Below are 20,350 nucleotides of genomic sequence, written 5' to 3'. Positions count from 1 at the left end.
CCTTGGGCTCAGGTCATGATCCTGGAGTCCTGGGATCGAGTCCCGCATCGTCAGCAGGGAGTCTGCTTCTCCCTCAGATCCTCCCCCCTCTCATGCTCTCTCTCTCTATCTCATTCTTTCTCTCAAATAAATAAATAAAGTCTTTTAAAAATAAATAAATAAATAAATAAATAAATAAATAAATAAATAAATAAATAAATTCTGAACTTGGGTTCAAGTCTCTCCCCTGTCATTTATCAGCGTAAATTCTCTGTGGTTTCTGGAGCTGAAAGAAATGGAGGGTCCCTACGTGGTAAGATTGTTGTGAAGATACAATGAGATTAAAGATACCAAGCTTAACGTATTGAATGGAGCACTGGGTGTTACGCACAAACAATGAATCATGGAACACTACATCAAAAACTAATGATGTAATGTATGGTGATTAACATGACATAATAAAATAAAATTTTTAAAAATATTAATTTTTTCTTTATAGATCTTACTTTTTAGTAAACACAATCTTCTCAAATAAAATTTGTTTGTACTTCATAAAAAAAAAAAAGATACCAAGCTTAAAGCACTGTACCTCCACTTAGTAAACCACCAGAAAGCGCAAAGAGTCACCATTCCATTGCCTCTGATAAAGAAAAGGTATTTTATGGGTACCCATCCCATTTGACTCTTATGACTATACCTGACTAGGTGAGGGAGAGGGTGGATATTAAATTTGTTTTCAGTTTAAAAATATATTTTCTAATTCAAGAATGCATGGTGGGATGTATGGTGAGATCCAACATAACATGTATACATTTCTTAAGTGAGAAATTGAAAACTGCCATAGGTATAGTCTAATGTGTTTTTGTTTTTGTTTTTTGAACCTTGCTTTGCTTGTACCACTTTACAAGACTCGGGCCTTTTCTCCCCGCTTCTATCACTTCCTTTAAAAAAAAAAAAACAGAACAAAACTTAACAGAACATTGACTCTTCAATATATCTGAACTCTAATACAAATTATATCCTCTTGGAAATCATTTCATTTGTCTTTAATAAATAAGTAGCAAGAGGATTTGTGTTACAGAAACAGATATTACTTCCCCCAGATCCTCAGCTAATTTCACCGTAATTATAATTCTAGGAAAGTTCCTCAAACATTGATTATAGGCAGAAAATTTTTCCAGAGTTATGAAAATCATGGAAATTTGAAAAGAAGGAAAAAGGTGATTGTGTTCAACATCACAAGGTTTATAATTTGACCTAGGAGACCCATGTCTGCCCACTATTTCACCATGTTAGCAAGCATGTGTCAGCTCTGAGTGTCTGGCACTATTCTAGGACCAATGATTACATTCTTACCATGGACAGTACACCATTTCCAGAGGTGTTAGTATTGGTTTCGATCGCCAAGATGGTGAGTTGGATAGAAAGACTGTGTAGTTATTGAACAACTTTGGCAAGTACGTAAAATTGAACATAGGTAAAGGCCCTGGAAGGACTTGGGCCAATCCTCAAAGAAATTGGGCCTTGGGACTTTTAAGAAACTCTAATCCAAAGTTACTGGGCAGTTGAATGTGTTAGGTAAGATTAACTATTGGTATTCAATATCGATTTCTTTAGAGATGGAGGATGGGTGCCATCATGAATGCCAGATTCACTGGTTGGTGGTGATTACCTGCAGGCAAATTCTTCGTTCAGCAGAAGAAAAAAAAAATGCCCTGATAGATTAGTGATGCCCACCATTGACATGGGAGATATTGACATATGCCGCGCAATTACCTTCTATGGGTTTCCTCCAAAGGACACATCGGTAGACAAGGGACCACATTCAGGTGAAGCGTGGTAGATGCAGTGGATTTTTGGAAACTGTGGGAACAGCTATATTCCTCCAGCTGTGAAGGTATAGAAAATGAGCAAAAAAAGGAAGGGGTATTGAGTGGAGAAACACAGGAGCCATTTCAGACCTTCTTTGGGCTCATGGGCTCCAAACCACCAAGTGACTGTTGGGATTTTGCAGAATCAGAGCAGTCTGGGCTGTTTTAATTGTCTGAAATTTGTGCTGTGGTGGTTGACAGGTTCTCCTTTAAAGATAATAAATGGCTCACAATTACCTTAGTTTAGAAAGTGCTCTTCTGCCCTGGGACACTGTAATAACCAGCTATGGAAAAGAAAAGGCCTGGGGATTTATGAGGTGTCCCAATTTACAACCATCTGGGAAAAATACAGCAGAACGTTGGTATAGCAGTGTGTTAACCAGAGTTAATCTATCATTACTACTATTATAAACCCTCTCTTTCCTTCTGCTTAAAACTATCACAGGGATTCATCCCTGGCCTTCACAAAGACCTACCAGAAATCATTTTTTTTAACATGCAACTCAGAAGTACAGTCTGATTGACCTTTGCTTTACTGGACTGAGTGGGAAATTTTCCAGGTATGAGGGATTTTAAAACCCCCTAGAGATAAAAAGATAAATGAGGTATAGTGTCTTCTTTCTGCAAGCTCAAGGTCCTACTGGGAGACCAGTAGTGAATATATAATTTCAGTACACTCTGAGAAGTGCCATTGTTGAAACAATAGGGTAGAAATACAATAGAAATATATTTGTATGTGCAAAAAAACTCATGTGCTTAATAATCACTTTGATTTCCCTGCCCCAAAATTATATTGTTAGCCCATACCTATAACAGGACTTACTAAAGTCCAACGTTATTATTTGTTTACGCACCTACCTCCCACTAAGGGCAAGTTTTGCAAGGTGGGCACTGGGTCTGGCTCTTTGTATTCCCAGCACCTCACCCAGGGATCAGCCCATATTAAGTGTCTAATAAATGTTAGCTGACCAAGTACAGGACTGTATACTTCTAAAGCTTGTAATACCAGGAATTGACAATTTATTAGGTAAAATTTAAAAAATCAAAATATATTTACTCTTAAGATATTCTGTTGATGATTCAGCTGAATTTATTTGGAAATTAAAATGCATACCACGGTGTTTTAAATTTCCCAGCAGAGAATGGTCTACTCAAAATGTCACACTGTTAGTTGGATGAGTAGTGAAAAGGGGAGAGTATTTGGAGAAGGGTAAAAAGAACACTCCTTCCCCATATATATCACAGAATAGAGGCCAATGGGCCCTGCTAAATTTTAAGCCCCACTGGGTGGCCAACTCCCCTGCCCCATCTGTCTGCTGAGGAGCATCCACCAACACTTCCATTTTGGTGGCACTGTCCTTCCGGAGTGACTCACTGGAGCAATGATTCTGATCTCCCTGGGGTTCAGCAGCATTGCCTCATAGCTGAGCTAGTTTATGGGAGCCATACCTCGTTTTTCCCACCCTGGATCCCCTGTGGTCTTGCCTGAGCAGTCTGCTTATGAAAAGTTTATTAAGTCTCCTTTCCAGTGGGGCAGATTGTCCCATTTCATTTGTCACTATTTAATAGGTTATGCAAAACATGCTGGGAAATCTCAATGTGCAGAGCTTCTAGTTTCACCTCCATGTGAGACAGTAGACATTTCATTTATTTCTTAATGGCAACTAATTTCAGAGTAGTTTGAGGCTAATTTATCAGTGCCCACTGATATTCCTAATCTCCGTCTTCCTTTAGTCTATTCAGTCACTCTACAAATATTTATGGAACTGATCCTGGACACACAGAGATGAATTAGGTAAAATCCCACCATCCACAGAGGTTGAGACACACCAGGGTAGATCAACACATGAGTAGACATTAATTACCATTCACTCCTTTCCTTCACACCTTACAATGAATGAACGAAGAAGGGACAGCGGGTCGATCCCAGATTTGTTGGTAGACAGCCCATAATGTTTAAAGGGATATCTGTGGTTGCCATTTATCCATTAACAAGTACAACTGGGAATTGCTCATCATTTAGCAGTATGTATTCTGGCCTCATGATTATGTAACTTAAAAAAGGAAAATCCTTTGAGGCTCAGTTATTTCTCCAGAGAAATTCCTCCTCTGCTTTTGGGGCCCTCCCAGAAGAGTCAATCCACCACCACTCTTAGTCATGGCAGCCACAGCTGCAAGAGAACAATACCTCAGTAGTGATTCTAGTTTGGGAGACTTTCCCATTGGGAAGGTCATTCTTTGTAACTTTCGGAAGACTTGCAAAAGACTTTGCTTTCAACATCCATGCTTGACAAAGTATGGCTGACTTTGGTGAACAAGCATTAAAAAACCAACAGTAGCATAATTACTTAAAAAAAATCTTAGCTATAATTTAAATAAATAAATAAATAAATAAATAAATAAATAAATAAATAAACTCTCATTAAAAAAAAATCTTAGCCATTTCTCCCAACCCTATGGGAAAACAGTTTCTCAACTTTTGTACGTAAACCAGCCCCATTGGTTTCTGTCTCTTTCTCCACACATAGTCACATGTTTTGACTGACTTACTTGACATGTTGTTTATTCAAAGCTGTAGATTAAATGTCACCCACTAATGTGATTTGCTCAGACTTTGCTTGCCTGAGGCTGACTCCATCAGACGCTGGTGAAAATAGCTCCCTCTTGTCAACCAAGGTCTTCAATTAGCTGACCAGCAAATCTGCCCTGATTACTGTATTAATTTGGCTCCCTATCTGCAGTGGAGAAAGGAAGTTTGGTCACACCACTATTTGCCTCTTCATTGCTATCCCTTCAAGGGCAGGCTGCACAGAGAAGGTCGTGATCCCAAACTTCACCTTTGTTTCTCCTCTTCTGGAAGTGGCTTCCTGCGGCAGCTGAAGAAAGTGAGAAGTGTGTTGCTCCCATATCCATTGTTCTTCAGGAGACCCCATGCTAAGTGATTTTGAGATGACTTGCCAGTTGAAAGGTTTATTTTTTTTACTGGCCTTAAAAATGCCTTAAGTCTTAAGTTCAATGGCTTCTCATGAGGAACAGGACAGCTGTTAGTGTCTTGCGTCTCAGTCTTTGGAAGGTGAAATCACCCAGTTAGCCCCTGCATAGGACTGCGGGGTCAGGCATTGTCTAACAAGTTATTTGGGGGACTAACGCCAAGGCCCTCAAAGCTCTCGGTTTGGATTATGATCAGATTCTCAAGATGCTTGAAGCTGCATGAGCATCTTTCTATCTCCTGCCGTCCAACTCCTATTTTATTAGCAGCTAAAACCAGAGGAAGTTCTCCGAGCAAGGGAACAGTGCTGTGCAGCCAGCTCCCTTTCTAATGGCTCCAGTGTCATCTGCTTTGCTCTCAGGGGATGTTTGAAAAATCATCTTTCATACTCTCTAATACTAGTCCTCCATCAGGTTCCCCAGGCCCATGTGGACACTGCCGGCTGCAGTGCCTGCTTGGATTGGCACATAAGCTACTGCCCTGTGTCAGAGAACACAGATGTTAATTGCTGCCCAGAGAATTGTGGGCTCACTGGGAAGACGGGGGCTGTCCTTGCTAGAGGGGGTTCCTACATAGCGCTTGAGCCAGGCAGGCAGATGCCCACACCACAGTGGCTTTGGCTGCCTCCATGGTAAGCAGAGTGGTCTGTCTCCTGAGTAAAGGTGGCTTCTCAAAGCATGCGCAGAGCCAGCATGGTCCGCTGACCAGATGGGAAGACTAATCCTGCCCACACTATAGCTCATATCTGAAGACCAAGCCTTGGGGGAGCTACAGGCAATAACAAGTTGAGGGCCTGCTTCCTCATCTGTAGGTTGCATTGGGCAGTTTAATGAGGGAGAGGAGCCTGCCCCTTCTCTCTTTTCCTTGGAAGGGCAGCGGTCATCGCTCCTTCCTATCTTCTTATGCCTTCTCGTTTAGACCAGTAGACCTCAAGCCCAGCTGCACATTAGCATCCCTGTGGGGCATTGTAACACGTGCCCCGTGTCCGGAACCCATTCTAGACCAAATGAATCAGAATCTCTGGGGGCTGAGGCCAGGCCAAGGGTTGCTTTAAATTTTACTGTAGACTGAGGGTTGAGAATTACTGATTTTTTAAGCTATTCCTTTCTTTTAATCACTTGATGAGTCCATTGGTCATAAGTTAAATAGATATTTTCTTTTTTTTTAAGATTTTATTTATTTATTTGACACACACACACACGCACACACACACACAGATACACACACAGGACAAGCAGGGGGAGTGGTAGGCAGAGGGAGAAGCAGGTTTCTGCTGAGCAGGGAGCCCGATGTGGGGCTCGATCCCAGGACCCTGGGATCATGACCTGAGCTGAAGGCAGAGGCTTAACAGACTGAGCCACCCAGGTGCCACTAAATAGATGTTTTCTCAGTAACTACTACACAACTGGATTGTACAGACTCTGGATATGCGATAGTCAACAAAGGACACGGTTCATGGCGTTATGGTATAATCCTGTGATGGGAGAATGGGAGACCAACACCGACTTTGGTGGGAGGGCAGCAGGTCAGAGGAGGATTCTGTTGACTTGAAGAATGAGCAGGTATTAGGAGGATTTTAGTCACAGGTGGAAGGAAAAGCACAAATGAAGGCACAGGGGTGAAGTTCAAGGCACTGAAAGGATCTCAGTGTGGCTAGAACATGGGGTGTGAGGGGTGAAGCCAAGGAGGCGCTTTTCTGCATTTCTTACTGAACAAAATGTTTCAAATTCTTCTGGTATAATTGAGGACACATGATGAAATCGAGAGGGGCTGGGGATGGCACACCAGCTGGGCTGATCTCTGATTTCAGAACAGTTTCTGTCCACTTCCATGAAGCCTGATCCCACAGGGCCCCTCACCAGGGGATTGCACTGGTCAAACCCCAGCAGGAGATATGGCAGGAGGAAAAGCAAGGACAGACCAAAATACCTTCAAGGCCCTGAAACCATTCAGGGGGGACAGTTGAGAACATTGTTTTTAAAAAAATAAAAACTTTAAAATAGCAGAATCAGTTCTGTGCAGTGCAGCTTAAATATAATCTTGAACTGCCCTACATGTGTGTCGTCAAGAGGTGGTTTGCATGCTGCAAGGAGGAATTTTTCCTTTGGATAGCTGTCTTTAGGACTGGGATTCACAGGAAACCTCATACTGATGGGTATAATGTTTGGGCTTCTCCTAATCCTGACGGAAGATGATCACCTCCACTTTATAGATAAGGAAACAGGTTCAGAGAAGCTGAGTGAGTCACCTGGTTCAGCGGGTCAGGAAGCCAGACTTTGAAATGAGAACTGCCCAACTTTAAAGCCAGGTGTTTTTCCTCTAGACCAGGGGTTGCCAAATCACTGCCCACCGGCCAAATCTAGCTCACCACCTGTTTTTTTGTAATCACGTTGTATTGGAACAGAGCCACCCTCATTCATTTACTTCCTGTCTGCGGCCATGTTCACGATGCCCAGGCATAGCTAAGTAGTTGGCAGCAGACATGATCTGGCCCTTAACAGAAATTTGCCAACCTCTGCTCTCTGCCCACACTGCCCCAGAATAAATACAGGAAACTTAAATGCTGCTCCTTGGGTCCAGAAAGCATTTTTCATTTTTTCTCTCCCGTCCATTTAATATACTTGACACCATTCAGCAAAAACTCTCATTTACATGGACTGACCTAGGCTGTCCTCTCCCCAGCTGTGGCAGAAGTACAAAGGAAAACCATTTTTAGTTTCCAGAAGGTGTCCTAATTTTAAAGACCTGCATCTAGGTCAATACGTGTCCCTGCCACATATGTCACCAGTTTTTACCCGAACTTCTAGTACTCTCTTTGGGCAAGGCCACTTCTCCCCACATCCTAAGCTTGGAGAGTAGCCTTTCAAAGTGATCCCTGGCCTCTGAGAAGTTTTCCTGTCTGTAGATGAGCACCTAGACCCCTCTCTGGGCAGAATCCTTCCCATTTTTTTGGTCCTTATGAGTCTTCAGTCATTTTGTCTTGTGTAAGGAACATTCTTAGGAAGAAAAATGGTCCAGTGCTGAAGCCCAGCAATGAAAATTCTCCCACATGACTCATTTTTAAGCTAGACTGTGTTGACATCTGTCTTCCCCGAAACAGCCTTTTCTCTTCGTTATAAAGATAAATCCATTTAATGGGTTGCTACTGATTGGGTAGATTGTACATTTTTGTAAATGCTGACACCCCCCCATACACCTTTAGCGGCAATGCCCAGTAGCAGCTTCTCCAGAAACCCTTCACTCAACCACAGACCAGCCTTTTCCAGCTCAGCCTGGGAAAGGAAGTCCAAAATGATCTCTCAAACCCTAAGACAGCATTTCAAAGCCACAGACTTTAATTTTTAGGCTTTGTAAAAGTGCACTTTGAAAACCATGTTAAACAGTCTTATAATTCTGTTAAGGATGTATTTGTTTAATTCTACAGATGACAGGTGGGAGCCTAAGAATCGATGGCATTGAATCATTATTACAGTGTAGAAGGTACCATGTTTAAGTACTAGGGACCACATCACAAATAAGAAACAGGACCTGCCCTCTAGGCATTTACAGTCTAGATGGGGAAAGTTACACCAACTTAAGTGCTTTATTATGATATGACAAAAATTGCTGCAGATACTATACTGAAGGCTGAGAAGTGGTGCTGGATGTTTGCTGAGACCAGTGCTTCTCACATTTTCGTGAGTGCTGGAATCACCTGGAGGGGCTGTTGAAACACTGATTGTAGGGTTTCTGATTCAGTGGGTCTGAGAAGTTGCATCTCTAGCAAGTTCCCAGGTGATACAGATGTGGTCTGGGAACACTGTCGAGGATATTTTTATAGGAGAACCCTCTGACATAAGTCATTTCATTCTCAGAAGGTATGGGAACATTACATCACATTGGTTGTGTGTCTAGTATGTTCCATTCAGCGTATCAGTACTTTGCAAGTAACCTTGTTTGGATTTCACAGCAACTCTATGAACTCTGAGCTATTACTTCCACTTTATAGTGAGCAAACTCAGGCTTGGGAAGGGAAACTCATGTTTGCTAAATATCCACAGGGTACCATAAAGGGTATGAGGCTTTCTCTAATGAGCAACACCTCGATGAATTCTAGACGATTAGTCCTTCCAGTTTACAGATGCTTAAACTGAGGCTCAGAGGGGTTGAATATCTTGAGGAAGGTCACAGCCTGGCTTTACAATTGTGTGTGTTGGGCCCTAGAGGCTGAGAAGCCATCCTGCCACCAGTAGCACCCATTTGCTGAAAGCTTCTGACGTGGGCTCCAAAAGCATGTTTTGTCTATTGCCTGAGTCATGCACTCACTCCCTCCAGGCTTTGCTCTTGCTGGCCCCTCTGCCTGAGCTCCCTTTCCCTCTTCATCCTTCCATCCATCCTTCCAGTCCCAGGCAGGTTAGTCTCGGCCTTGCACACTTCCCTGACATCCCCCTTTACCCCAGCTGATCAGAGATCATGACTCCTTTGTAATGTCTTCCTTTCCCCAGGCCCCTCTCCAATTTTTCTATGTGTCCCAACGTAGTTTACATTATTGAATTCCATCACACACACCCAAAATCCCCTGGTGACTTACCACTAATTACAGAAAAAAAAAAAATCCAAATTTAAATTGTTCATCTTGGCCAGCAAAACCACCCACTGTCTTGCCCAGCCTGACTTTCAGCCTAACTCGAAGCCCGAGCTCGATTTTTTCCAAGGAAATGAAACCACCATACACTCCTCCCCACCCAGGGCTGGGCTCTCCTCTCTCCAAGCCTTGGCTCATGCTGTTTCTTCCAAGAATGGCTCCTTCTCTGCCTCTCATTGTGTCCGCATCTGGTCTCTCCTCAAGCGCCAGCCAAAGTCCTGGTGCTGTGCTGTCAGCCTGTCAGCATTTGAGAGGGGCTAAGTATTTGGGGAATGATTGTCTCACCCTTGCTCCGCTGTGACATCACTTCGTCCCTTGGAGGAGGCAAGTATGTAATGGCTTATCCACCTCCCCAGACCAGGACACAAGGCTTCAAATATCTCACTTTTGGTGGCTTGCACATTGTAGGTGCTTGAAAAACAGTTGTTGAGAACAGATGAATAAAGCTGGATGAAGATTATGGGTGTGAGGATGGGGGTCAAATTGGTGATTAGATGGGGGTCAAATTGGTGATCTCAAATTAGGGAGAACATGGAGGCTCGGGAGATCTTGGAATAAAACACAGGAGCATATCTCAGTGAACAACAGGGAAACCAGGAGCCCAGTTAGACTACCAGCATGCTTGATTCTTGTTAGGGGTCCCCGGAACTTACCCTTTTAACCCAATCTTCCAAGGAGCTGAAAGGTTTTCTCCATTTGAAGTACATGTGTGTTATGGGACTCCCACTTCTTTTGTAATATGTGACATTATTACAGAGAACATGTGCTGGAAAAATTCCAGAAACACACCACAGGCACAGTTTGACCTTGACGAAATAATCAGTCAATACCAGTAACTGAATGCGGATTCTGAAAGCATGTTTTGTCTGATGTCTATGACAAAGCGTATTCATATTCTATAATTAAGAAGTTTTAAGTCCATTTATTTGCTGATGCCTCTGCAACACCGTCTGTGGGTTTTCCAAACAATGAGAAAAGGTTTGGTATTTTCCAAAGAAGACAGAGTCAAGCATGGTGGTTGTGAGTGTCTTGATTTAAATCATGCACATAGAGCATTCATAGACACTTAACACTATTAATTCTAGCCTTTTTGGAAGCTACTTTGCAAAGAAATAGAGAAATATTTGATTTATATAACTCTTTTGTCTTTGTAAAAAAATAATCAATGACATCTTTCCCTGGGGTCATTTTCCTTGGCACACAGAGTTACCATAGAAATTCTCAGGGCCAGAGCAAAACTGTGAAGTAAATCAGGCAAAGCCAGTCTTTCCCTCCACCAACCTCATTCCGTGCTATATCCTAACTACTTGCATCCCTTTCCCTAAGGCCAAGTGCCCCCTTGGCTTCTTCTTTCTTATCCTATCAACCTACTCTTAGGAAATGGTCTATATTCACTTTTAAACGGAAGCATAAGTGATTGTTGGGAATTTAAAAGATTGTCCCACTTATGGATTCTTACATCTAGCAAAAGATGAAAGTCTTAAGCTAGAGGAACTGAAACTCTTAACAGTGGATTTTAAGCATAAGGTATAAGTAGGAGCTGAAGAATTTCCCATACCACCATAAGGGATTATCATGATTTCCACGCAAAGGTACAACCATGAGCATATAAATGAAGATGATTTTTTAAAGGTTTTTCTTATTGAAGTAGCTTCATTGTTTCTCTCCAGCTTCCTTCTCTTACTTTTCCCCAATCTGGGCAACCTCCACCCTATAAGCTGATACTCCTCTTTGACTTCATTGTATGTATTCGTTGAGATCTTAAGTTGCAAGTGACAGGTATTCCATTCAATTGGGGAAGTAAAGGTTCATGTAACAAAACCACCAAATGTCACCATTGAATTGACATTATGGTTGAATATAATTTAACTGTTATTAACTCTCTCTCTCTCTCTCTCTCTCTCTCTCTCTCTCTCTCTCTCACACACACACACACACACACACACACACAAATCTTTCTTCTGTCTAATTTGAATGGAATCAGTCTCAATATCTTCCGCTCTTCCACATGTAAGAGACAGTGTTATAGTTGTCAATTTTAGGGGAAAAGAACATGCTTCACCTCTGCTTCAAGTCAAGTCAGAAGTCTGGGGAAGGATACTGATTGGTCAGCTCAGGTCACATGCCCGGGCACCTACTAGTGTAATCATTGTGTTCAATCCTATGTGTTCTGGTGACTGTCATCTCTGTGACAGCCCCTTAAGAAACACTGAAGTGTTTCTCCCCTTAAAGTGGGAGAATCCCCTGGCCCTCTTTCCTTATCTATAAAATGAGGGAAGTGGAGATGTCTCTGAAACTTTCCCAGCTTTAACCTGGCTCTATTTTAAAATTGCTTCTTCATTTTTGGTATTCTAATCTCTCTGTCTTAGCCTTTCTTACATGTCCTACCTCCCACATGAAGGTCAAGTAACATTGGGAGATGATAATTATCTCCTTGACCCAACTCTGAGTTTCTCTAAATGGGGAAAGGGGTAGCTCCTGTGATGCCCCTCTCATGAAACAACAAAGTGTTGTATAGTTCAGCTGTGACCAAATTTAACCACCGTTTATACCACATGATATAAGATGGTCACAATTTCAAAATTTGTCAAGCATCCCAAATTCAGCATTTTGCTTGAGTAAAAAAAAAGAAGCTGATCAGGTGGAAGGTCAAATGGAAATTTTCCTTGATGCCATTGTGCTGGGGGCAGAAAATGATGCTTATGTAACTGGTCCCAATTCAGATGCGGCCCAGGCTCAAAGGGGTTAATGAGGGCTTGTGTGCAGGTTATTCATCTCTTCCCACAGCACTGAATACCCATTCTCCTTGCAAAACCCTTACAGTGTCTTCTCTGAAGTGCCTCCCCACCTGCCACCAAAGGCCACCAGTCCATCTTCTCTGTCACATCCACTCTTCTCTTGTCATGATCGTTGCCCAGGTCCCATGTCTGGCTAGCCCATGGAAGGCAAGGGCCATACCTTATTCACCTTTGAATTCTTAGTGCTTCACCCAGTATAGACACATGGTAAGTACTCAGTGATGTTTGTTGTTTTGACTTCATAGCTAATGCTCCTCAAGCAACTTTTTATTAATTGCTTCTGTCAATACTGTCTGGTTTATGGTGAGCAGGGAACCAAGGGAATTAGACTGAAGGACTCAGCCATAATCCTCGAAACTCCCATGAATGAGAGGACAACAGGACAGTTGCCTTTATGTCATCACGTCGCTGCTATCACCAGCAACCAGCCCTGCACAGGGCAAGCATGGCACACAGGTCCTTGCATAAAGCAGACCTATGAGGATATGATTGAGATGTGTCATCCCCCAAGTTTTCTTCTGTAGTTTTCCTGAGAATCCTGCCATTAGATTTGCTTTTTTGTGATAAGACACTACCTCCCAGAAAACCCTCCTGAGTATGCAAATATGTTACCTAGTGGAGGGTATTCTTTTTTTTTTAATTTTTAAAAAATTTTTATTGTTATGTTAATCACCATACATTACATCATTAGCTTTTGATGTAGTGTTCCATGATTCATTGTTTGTGTGTAACAGCCAGGGCTCCACGCAGAATGTGCCCTCTTTAATACCCATCGCCAGGCTCGCCCATCCCCCCACCCCCCTCCCCTCTAGAACCCTCAGTTTGTTTTTCAGAGTCCATCATCTCTCATGGTTCATCTCCCCCTCCGACTTACTCCCCTTCATTCTTCCCCTCCTGCTATCTTCTTCTTCTTCTTCTTTTTTTCTCGCATTATTTGTTTCAGAGGTACAGATCTGTGATTCAACAGTCTTGCACAATTCACAGTGCTCACCATAGCACATACCCTCCCCAATGTCTATCACCCAGCCACCCCATCCCTCCCACCCCCCACCACTCCAGCAACCCTCAGTTTGTTTCCTGAGATTAAGAATTCAGTCATATGATACATGTCTTTCTCTGATTGACTTATTTCACTCAGCATAACACCCTCCAGTTCCATCCACGTCATTGCAAATGGCAAGATCTCATTCCTTTCGATGGCTGCATAATATTCCATTGTGTATATATACCACACCTTCTTTATCCATTCATCTATCAATGGACATGTTGGCTCTTTCCACAGTTTGGCTATTGCAGACATTGCTGCTATAAACATTGGGGTGCACGTACCCCTTCGGATCCCTACATTTGTACCTTTGTGGTAAATACCCAGTAGTACAATTGCTGGATCGTATGGTAGCTCTATTTTCAACTGTTTGAGGAACCTCCATACTGTTTTCCAGAGGGGTTGCACCAGCTTGCATTCCCACCAACAGTGTAGGAGGGTTCCCCTTTCCCCTCATCCCCGCCAACATCTGTCGTTTCCTGACTTGTTAATTTTAGCCATTCTGACTGGTGTGAGGTGGTATCTCATGGAGGTTTTGATGTGGATTTCCCTGATGCCAAGTGATGTTGAGCACTTTTTCATGTGTCTGTTGGCCATTTGGATGTCTTCTTTGGAAAAATGTCTGTTCATGTCTTCTGCCCATTTCTTGATTGGATTATTTGTTCTTTGGGTGTTGAGTTTGAGAAGTTCTTTATAGATTTTGGATACTAGCCCTTTATCTGATATGTCATTTGCAAATATTTTCTCCCATTCTGTCGGTTGTCTTTTGGTTTTGTGGACTGTTTCTTTTGCTGTGCAAAAGCTTTTTATCTTGATGAAATCCCAATAGTTCATTTTTGCCCTTGCTTCCCTTGCCTTTGGCGATGTTTCTAGGAAGAAGTTGCTGCAGCTGAGGTTGAAGAGGTTGCTGCCTGTGTTCTCCTTTAGGATGTTGATGGACTCCTGTCTCACGTTTAGGTCTTTCAACCATTTGGAGTCTTTTTTTTTATTTATTTATTTGAGAGAGAGAGAGAGAATGAGAGATAGAGAGCACGAGAGGGAAGAGGGTCAGAGGGAGAAGCAGACTCCCCGCTGAGCAGGGAGCCCGATGCGGGACTCGATCCCAAGACTCTAGGATCATGACCCGAGCTGAAGGCAGTCGCTTAACCAACTGAACCACCCAGGCGCCCCTGGAGTCTATTTTTGTGTGTGGTGCAAGGAAATGGTCCAGTTTCATTCTTCTGCATGTGGCTGTTCGATTTTCCCAACACCATTTGTTGAAGAGACTGTCTTTTTGCCATTGGACATTCTTTCCTGCTTTGTCAACGATGAGTTGGCCATAGAGTTGAGGGTCCATTTCTGGGCTCTCGATTCTGTTCCATTGATCTATGTGTCTGTTTTTGTGCCAGTACCATACTGTCTTGATGATGACAGCTTTGTAATAGAGCTGGAAGTCCGGAATTGTGATGCCGCCAGCTTTGCTTTTCTTTTTCAACTTTCCTCTGGCTATTCGGGGTCTCTTCTGGTTCCATACAAATTTTAGGATTATTTGTTCCATTTCTTTGAAAAAAGTGGACAGTATTTTGATGGGGATTGCATTGAATGTGTAGATTGCTCTAGGTAGCATTGACATCTTCACAATGTTTGTTCTTCCAATCCATGAGCACGGAAGGTTTTTCCATTTCTTTGTGTCTTCTTCAATTTCTTTCATGAGTATTTTATAGTTTTCTGAGTACAGATCCTTTGCCTCTTTGGTTAAATTTATTCCTAGGTATCTTATGGTTTTGGTTGCCATTTTAAATGGGATCGACTCCTTGATTTGTCTCTCTTCTGTCTTGTTGTGGGTGTATAGGAATGCCACTGATTTCTGTGCACTGATTTTATATCCTGCCACTTTACTGAATTCCTGTAGGAGTTCTAGCAGTTTTAAGGTGGAGTCTTTTGGGTTTTCCACATACAGTATCATATCATCTGCAACGAGGGAGAGTTTGACTTCCTCTTTGCCGATTTGGATGCCTTTGATTTCTTTTTGTTGTCTGATTGCTGTGGCTGGGACTTCTAATACTACGTTGAATAGCAGTGGTGAGAGTGGACATCCCTGCTGCATTCCCGACCTTAGAAAAGCTCTCAGCTTTTCCCCATTGAGAATGATATTCGCTGTAGGTTTTTCATAGATGGCTTTTATGATATTGAGGTATGTACCCTCTATCCCTATACTCGGAAGAGTTTTGATCAAGAAAGGATGCTGTACTTTGTCAAATGCTTTTTCTGCATCTATTGAGAGGATTATATGATTCTTGTTCTTTCTTTTGTTAACGTATTTTATTACGTTGATTGATTTGCGGATGTTGAACCAACCTTGCAGCCCGGGGATAAATCCCACTTGGTCGTGGTGAATAATCCTTTTAATGTACTGTTGGATCCTATTGGCTAGTATTTTGGTGAGAATTTTTGCATCCATGTTTATCAAGGATATTGGTCTGTGATTCTCATTTTTGATGGGGTCTCTGTCTGGTGTGGGGATCAAGGTAATGGTGGCCTCATAAAATGAGTTTGGAAGTTTTCCTTCCATTTCTATTTTTTGGAACAGTTTCAGGAGAATAGGTATTAATTCTTCTTTAAATAGTGAAGGGTATTCTTACTGTGAACTTGGGTTCCCGAATGTCAGAAGCATATAAGGAAAAGTGAGGGTTGATATCACTTGAAAATAGGTAGATTTGTTTTTATTCCCATCACCTATGAATCATCTTCTCTTCAGTTCAGCCATTTTCAGTTGACTAAAGAAAAACGTGGCTAAGCCGGGACCCCTGAAGCGTGGCAGCACTGGAAGCAATGGGTCAGCGGATGACCAAAGCGTGAGAGCACCTGGCATCCCTAATGTAGCGGTTCACTTGTAGCCTCCTGGGCAACACCTAGCTTTTCCTGAAGGCCAGTTTAGTTTCATTATCAAGGAGGGTGTTCTACCTCCCAATGTCCTCTAGCCCCCCCCCACGGGTCATTGGACGGGTCCTAATATGGACTGGACAGCTATCAGAGAGACAGATACTTGGAGAAAGAAACCTGAGTGGATTGCTTAGCAACCTGCACATCAGAGAGGGGCAGCACCATTAAACAGAGCTCAACAAGTACGAGGAGCCTTCAGGTGTCTGCCTGATATTTTCTAAGGCAGTGAGATTTTCCCATCACCTAGCACTCAGAGATATTTGGAAGTTCAGGTTTGCCACAGTCTTTCCAATGCTATACAGTTGTTCCCTCTATTACAATAATGCTTCGTGAAAACACATCTCGGTCTAAGACTAGTCCATGAGCAATTGCTGAGTACCTACCATGTGTGATTTATTTGACGAACAACTGATTAGAAGCCATAAGGAGTATAATGGGATCATATTCATAATGATGAAGGGTAAGCAGTATGCCAGGGCTTTTCAACATCAAGTGCATGCAGTATCCATCATGTGGGGCTACTTGGTGTCATAGAATTCAACTAGATATGTGTGGCCTTGGGTAAGTCCTCAATCTTCAGTCGCAGCCTCTTTATCTTTAAAATAGGGGTAATAGGGGCACCTGGGTGGCTCAGTCATTAAGCGTCTGCCTTCGGCTCAGGTCATGATCCCAGGGTCCTGGGATCGAGCCCCGCATCAGGCTCTCTGCCCCGCGGGAAGCCTGCTTCTCCCTCTCCCACTCCCTCTGCTTGTGTTCCTGCTCTCGCTGTGTCTCTCTCTGTCAAATAAATAAATAAAATCTAAAAAAAATAAAAAATAAAATAAAATAGGGGTAATAACACCTATTCTACTGTATTGGAGGGACGATTAAATGAGATGATGAATAAACATCTGTCTGGCACAGAATTAGGATATAATTGAGGTGCATTTGTGATTTTCTTTCATTTTAACATTACTGAGTGACCCCAAGAATGGTGGTGTGATTGGCAGTGGAGCAGTGTTAAATCCCAGCTCATCCACCTACCAACCAGTGCTATGATTTTGAACTAGTTACTTAACATTTCAAAGCCTCAGTTTCTTCATATGTAAATAGAATGATGACCACATCTAACTCCTAGATTTGAGTGGTTTAAGAGAGGGAACATACATATAAAGCTTCCACCATAGTAGATACCTCATCAGTGATAACAATTGTTCTCTGCAGTGAAGGATTAAAAAAAAAAAAGAAGCAGGAAGATTACTACATGTCTCTTGGATGCCTCTATGTCTTTTCTGGTCTTTTCCTGCTTTATAAATTCTGATGAAGAAGAATCCACATTAATAGAGGCAATGCTTAATTGCCTCCTTGTGGGCTGGACTCTGTCCTTAGGCAGCACATTACCATATTCTTTTTTTTCTTGAGGCTTCCAATGGGATATGTCTGTTCTATTTAATAGACCGCCTTTTTAGTGCCTGGCTCAAGAAGGCAACAGCACACACACAATTTCAGATCCCTTATGTGTATGAACACTCAGGCCTTCACTACATGGGGAAAGCATTGTCAGAGGGGCGAGTGTGGGTATCATTTCATGTTCGTTTGAACCAGTGCCAACCAGACTTCCACAGTTAATTGTGTCTCAGCGATCTTCTTCTGGAAAAAATAGCAGTGATGCAGCCTCTTAGCTGTTGCTTGGACTTCTTTCACTTTTGAAGTTTGCATTGTATGCAGTGTTGCTTCAGCAGTGGTCCCGTAATATGTTGAGCAAATGGAGCACTCCTCCCAGCCAGGCCTCCTGCCACCCAATTCCAAGTTCGTCAATCCATCTCCTTCCTTGTGGTTCCAGCAGCATAAGAGAAAGTGGAAGATGTACATTATGGTAGTTTACTCTTTGGAAAAGCACTCTCAAGTTTGGACAGAGAGTGCAGGGGAAGGGAAGCTGGGGGGTAAGGAGCAGGGAAATAGGGAGCCGTTCACTCACCCATTTCCAAACGGGCAAGGACAACCCTCCAGGAAAGTTACGGTCTTCCTTTCATCTACAGGTAATGCAGGTGGTGAAGGAGCAGGTTATGAGAGCTCTTACAACCAAGCCTAGCTCCCTGGACCAGTTCAAGTGCAAACTGCAGAACCTGAGCTACACTGAGATCCTGAAAATCCGCCAGTCTGAGAGGATGAACCAGGAGGATTTCCAGTCTCGCCCGATTTTGTAAGTAACCCCTGAGCTCTGTCTCCTCAGAGGCTCTGACCCATCATTTCTGGTCTGAAGGCCGATCACACACAGTGCAGTGGGCCATGCTGTGAGCTGTTTGCAGAAGGCCCACAGAAGACACTCGGGAAGACCTCAGTTCAGTTCCTGAAGTCTCAGCAGCTCCCCGAGGAAGGCGGTGCAGGGGCGGCAGAGGAGGAGGCAGGGACAGGTGCTTTGGCAGCAGGACCTAAGCCAGGAAGAGGCCTGGTTACTGATGAGTCCCCTGAGAATTTGTAGCTGAAAAGTGGGGGGGCCTTTCCTAACACTTACAACAAATATTTTTTCTCTGGGAAGCTATTTCTTGGTGGGTGCTTTTGAGCGGAAGACGCTCTGCCCAGCCAGAACAAAGCCCACCGGTAATTCAGGCAATATGAACATTCAAGTGGTGAGTGGAAGGGAGACGGAGAGGAAGAGAGAGATTCTCTTGCCCCTGCCCCCATCCACCGGCTTTGCCTCGCCCTGGAGCACCTTGCATCGCCCCCATGACTATCAGCCCATAGGCCCGCGTCTGAGAGCAGCAGGGCCCCTGCTTATAGGACTTTGCAGCAGGTGCCCCTTGCGACGGTTGTCATTTCGCGTGCCTCCATCTTTAGGATGTTCTGAACCTCCAACATGAAGACTGTTTGCTCTGCTCCGTCTTTTCTTAGAACTGGCCCATTTATCTTCCCTTGTCCTTTTCTAAGAGCTAGGTCAGTTCTGTTACCCTTATAATTTATAGGGAAGGAAACAAGAGAAGAGGTGGGGGCAAGGAAAGTGTGTGAAATGTATTCCCATTCCTCCCTCAGAAGACTAGACACAGCTTCTTCTGAACTTTTGTTATGAAGCCGACTTACAACACAGGTGTCACTGTGACACGAACGCCATCTCTCTCTGTTTCTGGTTCGTTTTCTTTCTGCCCCTCTTCCTGTCCACTACTCTCATATATATATTTGACATTTTTAGTGCTTGGCAATTTGCAAAGCAGCCCCTCCTGCTGTTTCATTTCCTCACATCCATGTGAATGAAGTAGGTAGGTCTTATTCCCGTTCAGGGAGCAGGAGTAGTCCAGAGAGAGGGGAGGAGCCGGGACGTGAACTCCAGCCCACAGATCCCTCAGCTCATGCTTTGTCCACCCCAGCAGAGCTCCTTTGCAAAGTGCAAGACTAAGATGTGGTTTAAAAAAGTTCACAGGTCTGCAGCTCCCTCATGCAGGCTTGCTCTCAGGCCCTGGGAGGCACCGTCAGAGGCTGCGGAGCAGAAGTGCAGACTTGAGTGAGGGTGAAGCTGGGCAGCAGGGCGAGAATGCTTCCTGGGGGTCTTTGGCTTGCATCATAGTGAGACCTGACTTGTACTTGCATTGAGCACCAGCCAGCTCTGCAGCAAGCACTGCTGGGCCTTTGGGCTGGTCCTCAGCCAGAAGGTACAGCTAGAAATACCAAACGGAAAGCCCTTCTGATAAATGCTTGACTCCTCAGAGATATGGTTTCTTACTTGCGGAGAGGGACAGTGGCACCTCGTCCCATCACAGGGCCTACAGCACCAAAATGTTGGATTCCCTAAGGTTTGTTTCAGCAGATGGGCAGACACACAGAGACTTCATTATGCTTTTGACAGCAGTTCTTAAAACCTAAAGGGAGACTTGAGGAACCACTTCAGTCAAGGGCGAGGGATCCCAAATTATTGTTTGACCATGACTTTATTCTAAGCAAGAATGTTAACTGCATGTGAAGTGTGAACACTTTGCTCCTGTTTTGGCTTCATACCTTTATTTCCTGAGGCTCTGCCCATGACATTCTGACATTTTCCCTTGATTATAAGAAGCTCTTATGTTTGCATTTATTATGTGAGGAGAAGCAATGCAAATATAAAGGAAATCTTCTGTATGTATGTCGCTTTGGTATCATCATTCGGCCATGGGA

The 20,350-nt window shown here is 43.3% G+C and overlaps 1 protein-coding gene across 5 annotated transcripts in view; it reads left to right on the top strand.

The window, feature by feature from the left end:
* Positions 1–20,350, top strand: part of ELMO1 (engulfment and cell motility 1) — a 525,187-nt gene that overhangs the window by 464,910 nt on the left and 39,927 nt on the right. For all 5 annotated transcript variants that reach the window (XM_025873160.2, XM_025873157.2, XM_025873158.1 and 2 more), the window contains one exon: positions 18,247–18,410. In XM_025873160.2, coding sequence (XP_025728945.1) covers positions 18,247–18,410 — 164 coding nt within the window. The remainder of the gene's footprint in view (positions 1–18,246; positions 18,411–20,350) is intronic.

This window comes from Callorhinus ursinus, unplaced genomic scaffold (assembly GCF_003265705.2).
Source record: "Callorhinus ursinus isolate GAN/ISIS: 27379988/994484 unplaced genomic scaffold, GSC_fseal_2.0 scaffold12, whole genome shotgun sequence".
NCBI lineage: Eukaryota > Metazoa > Chordata > Mammalia > Carnivora > Otariidae > Callorhinus > Callorhinus ursinus.
This window is presented reverse-complemented; position numbering and strand designations above follow the sequence as displayed.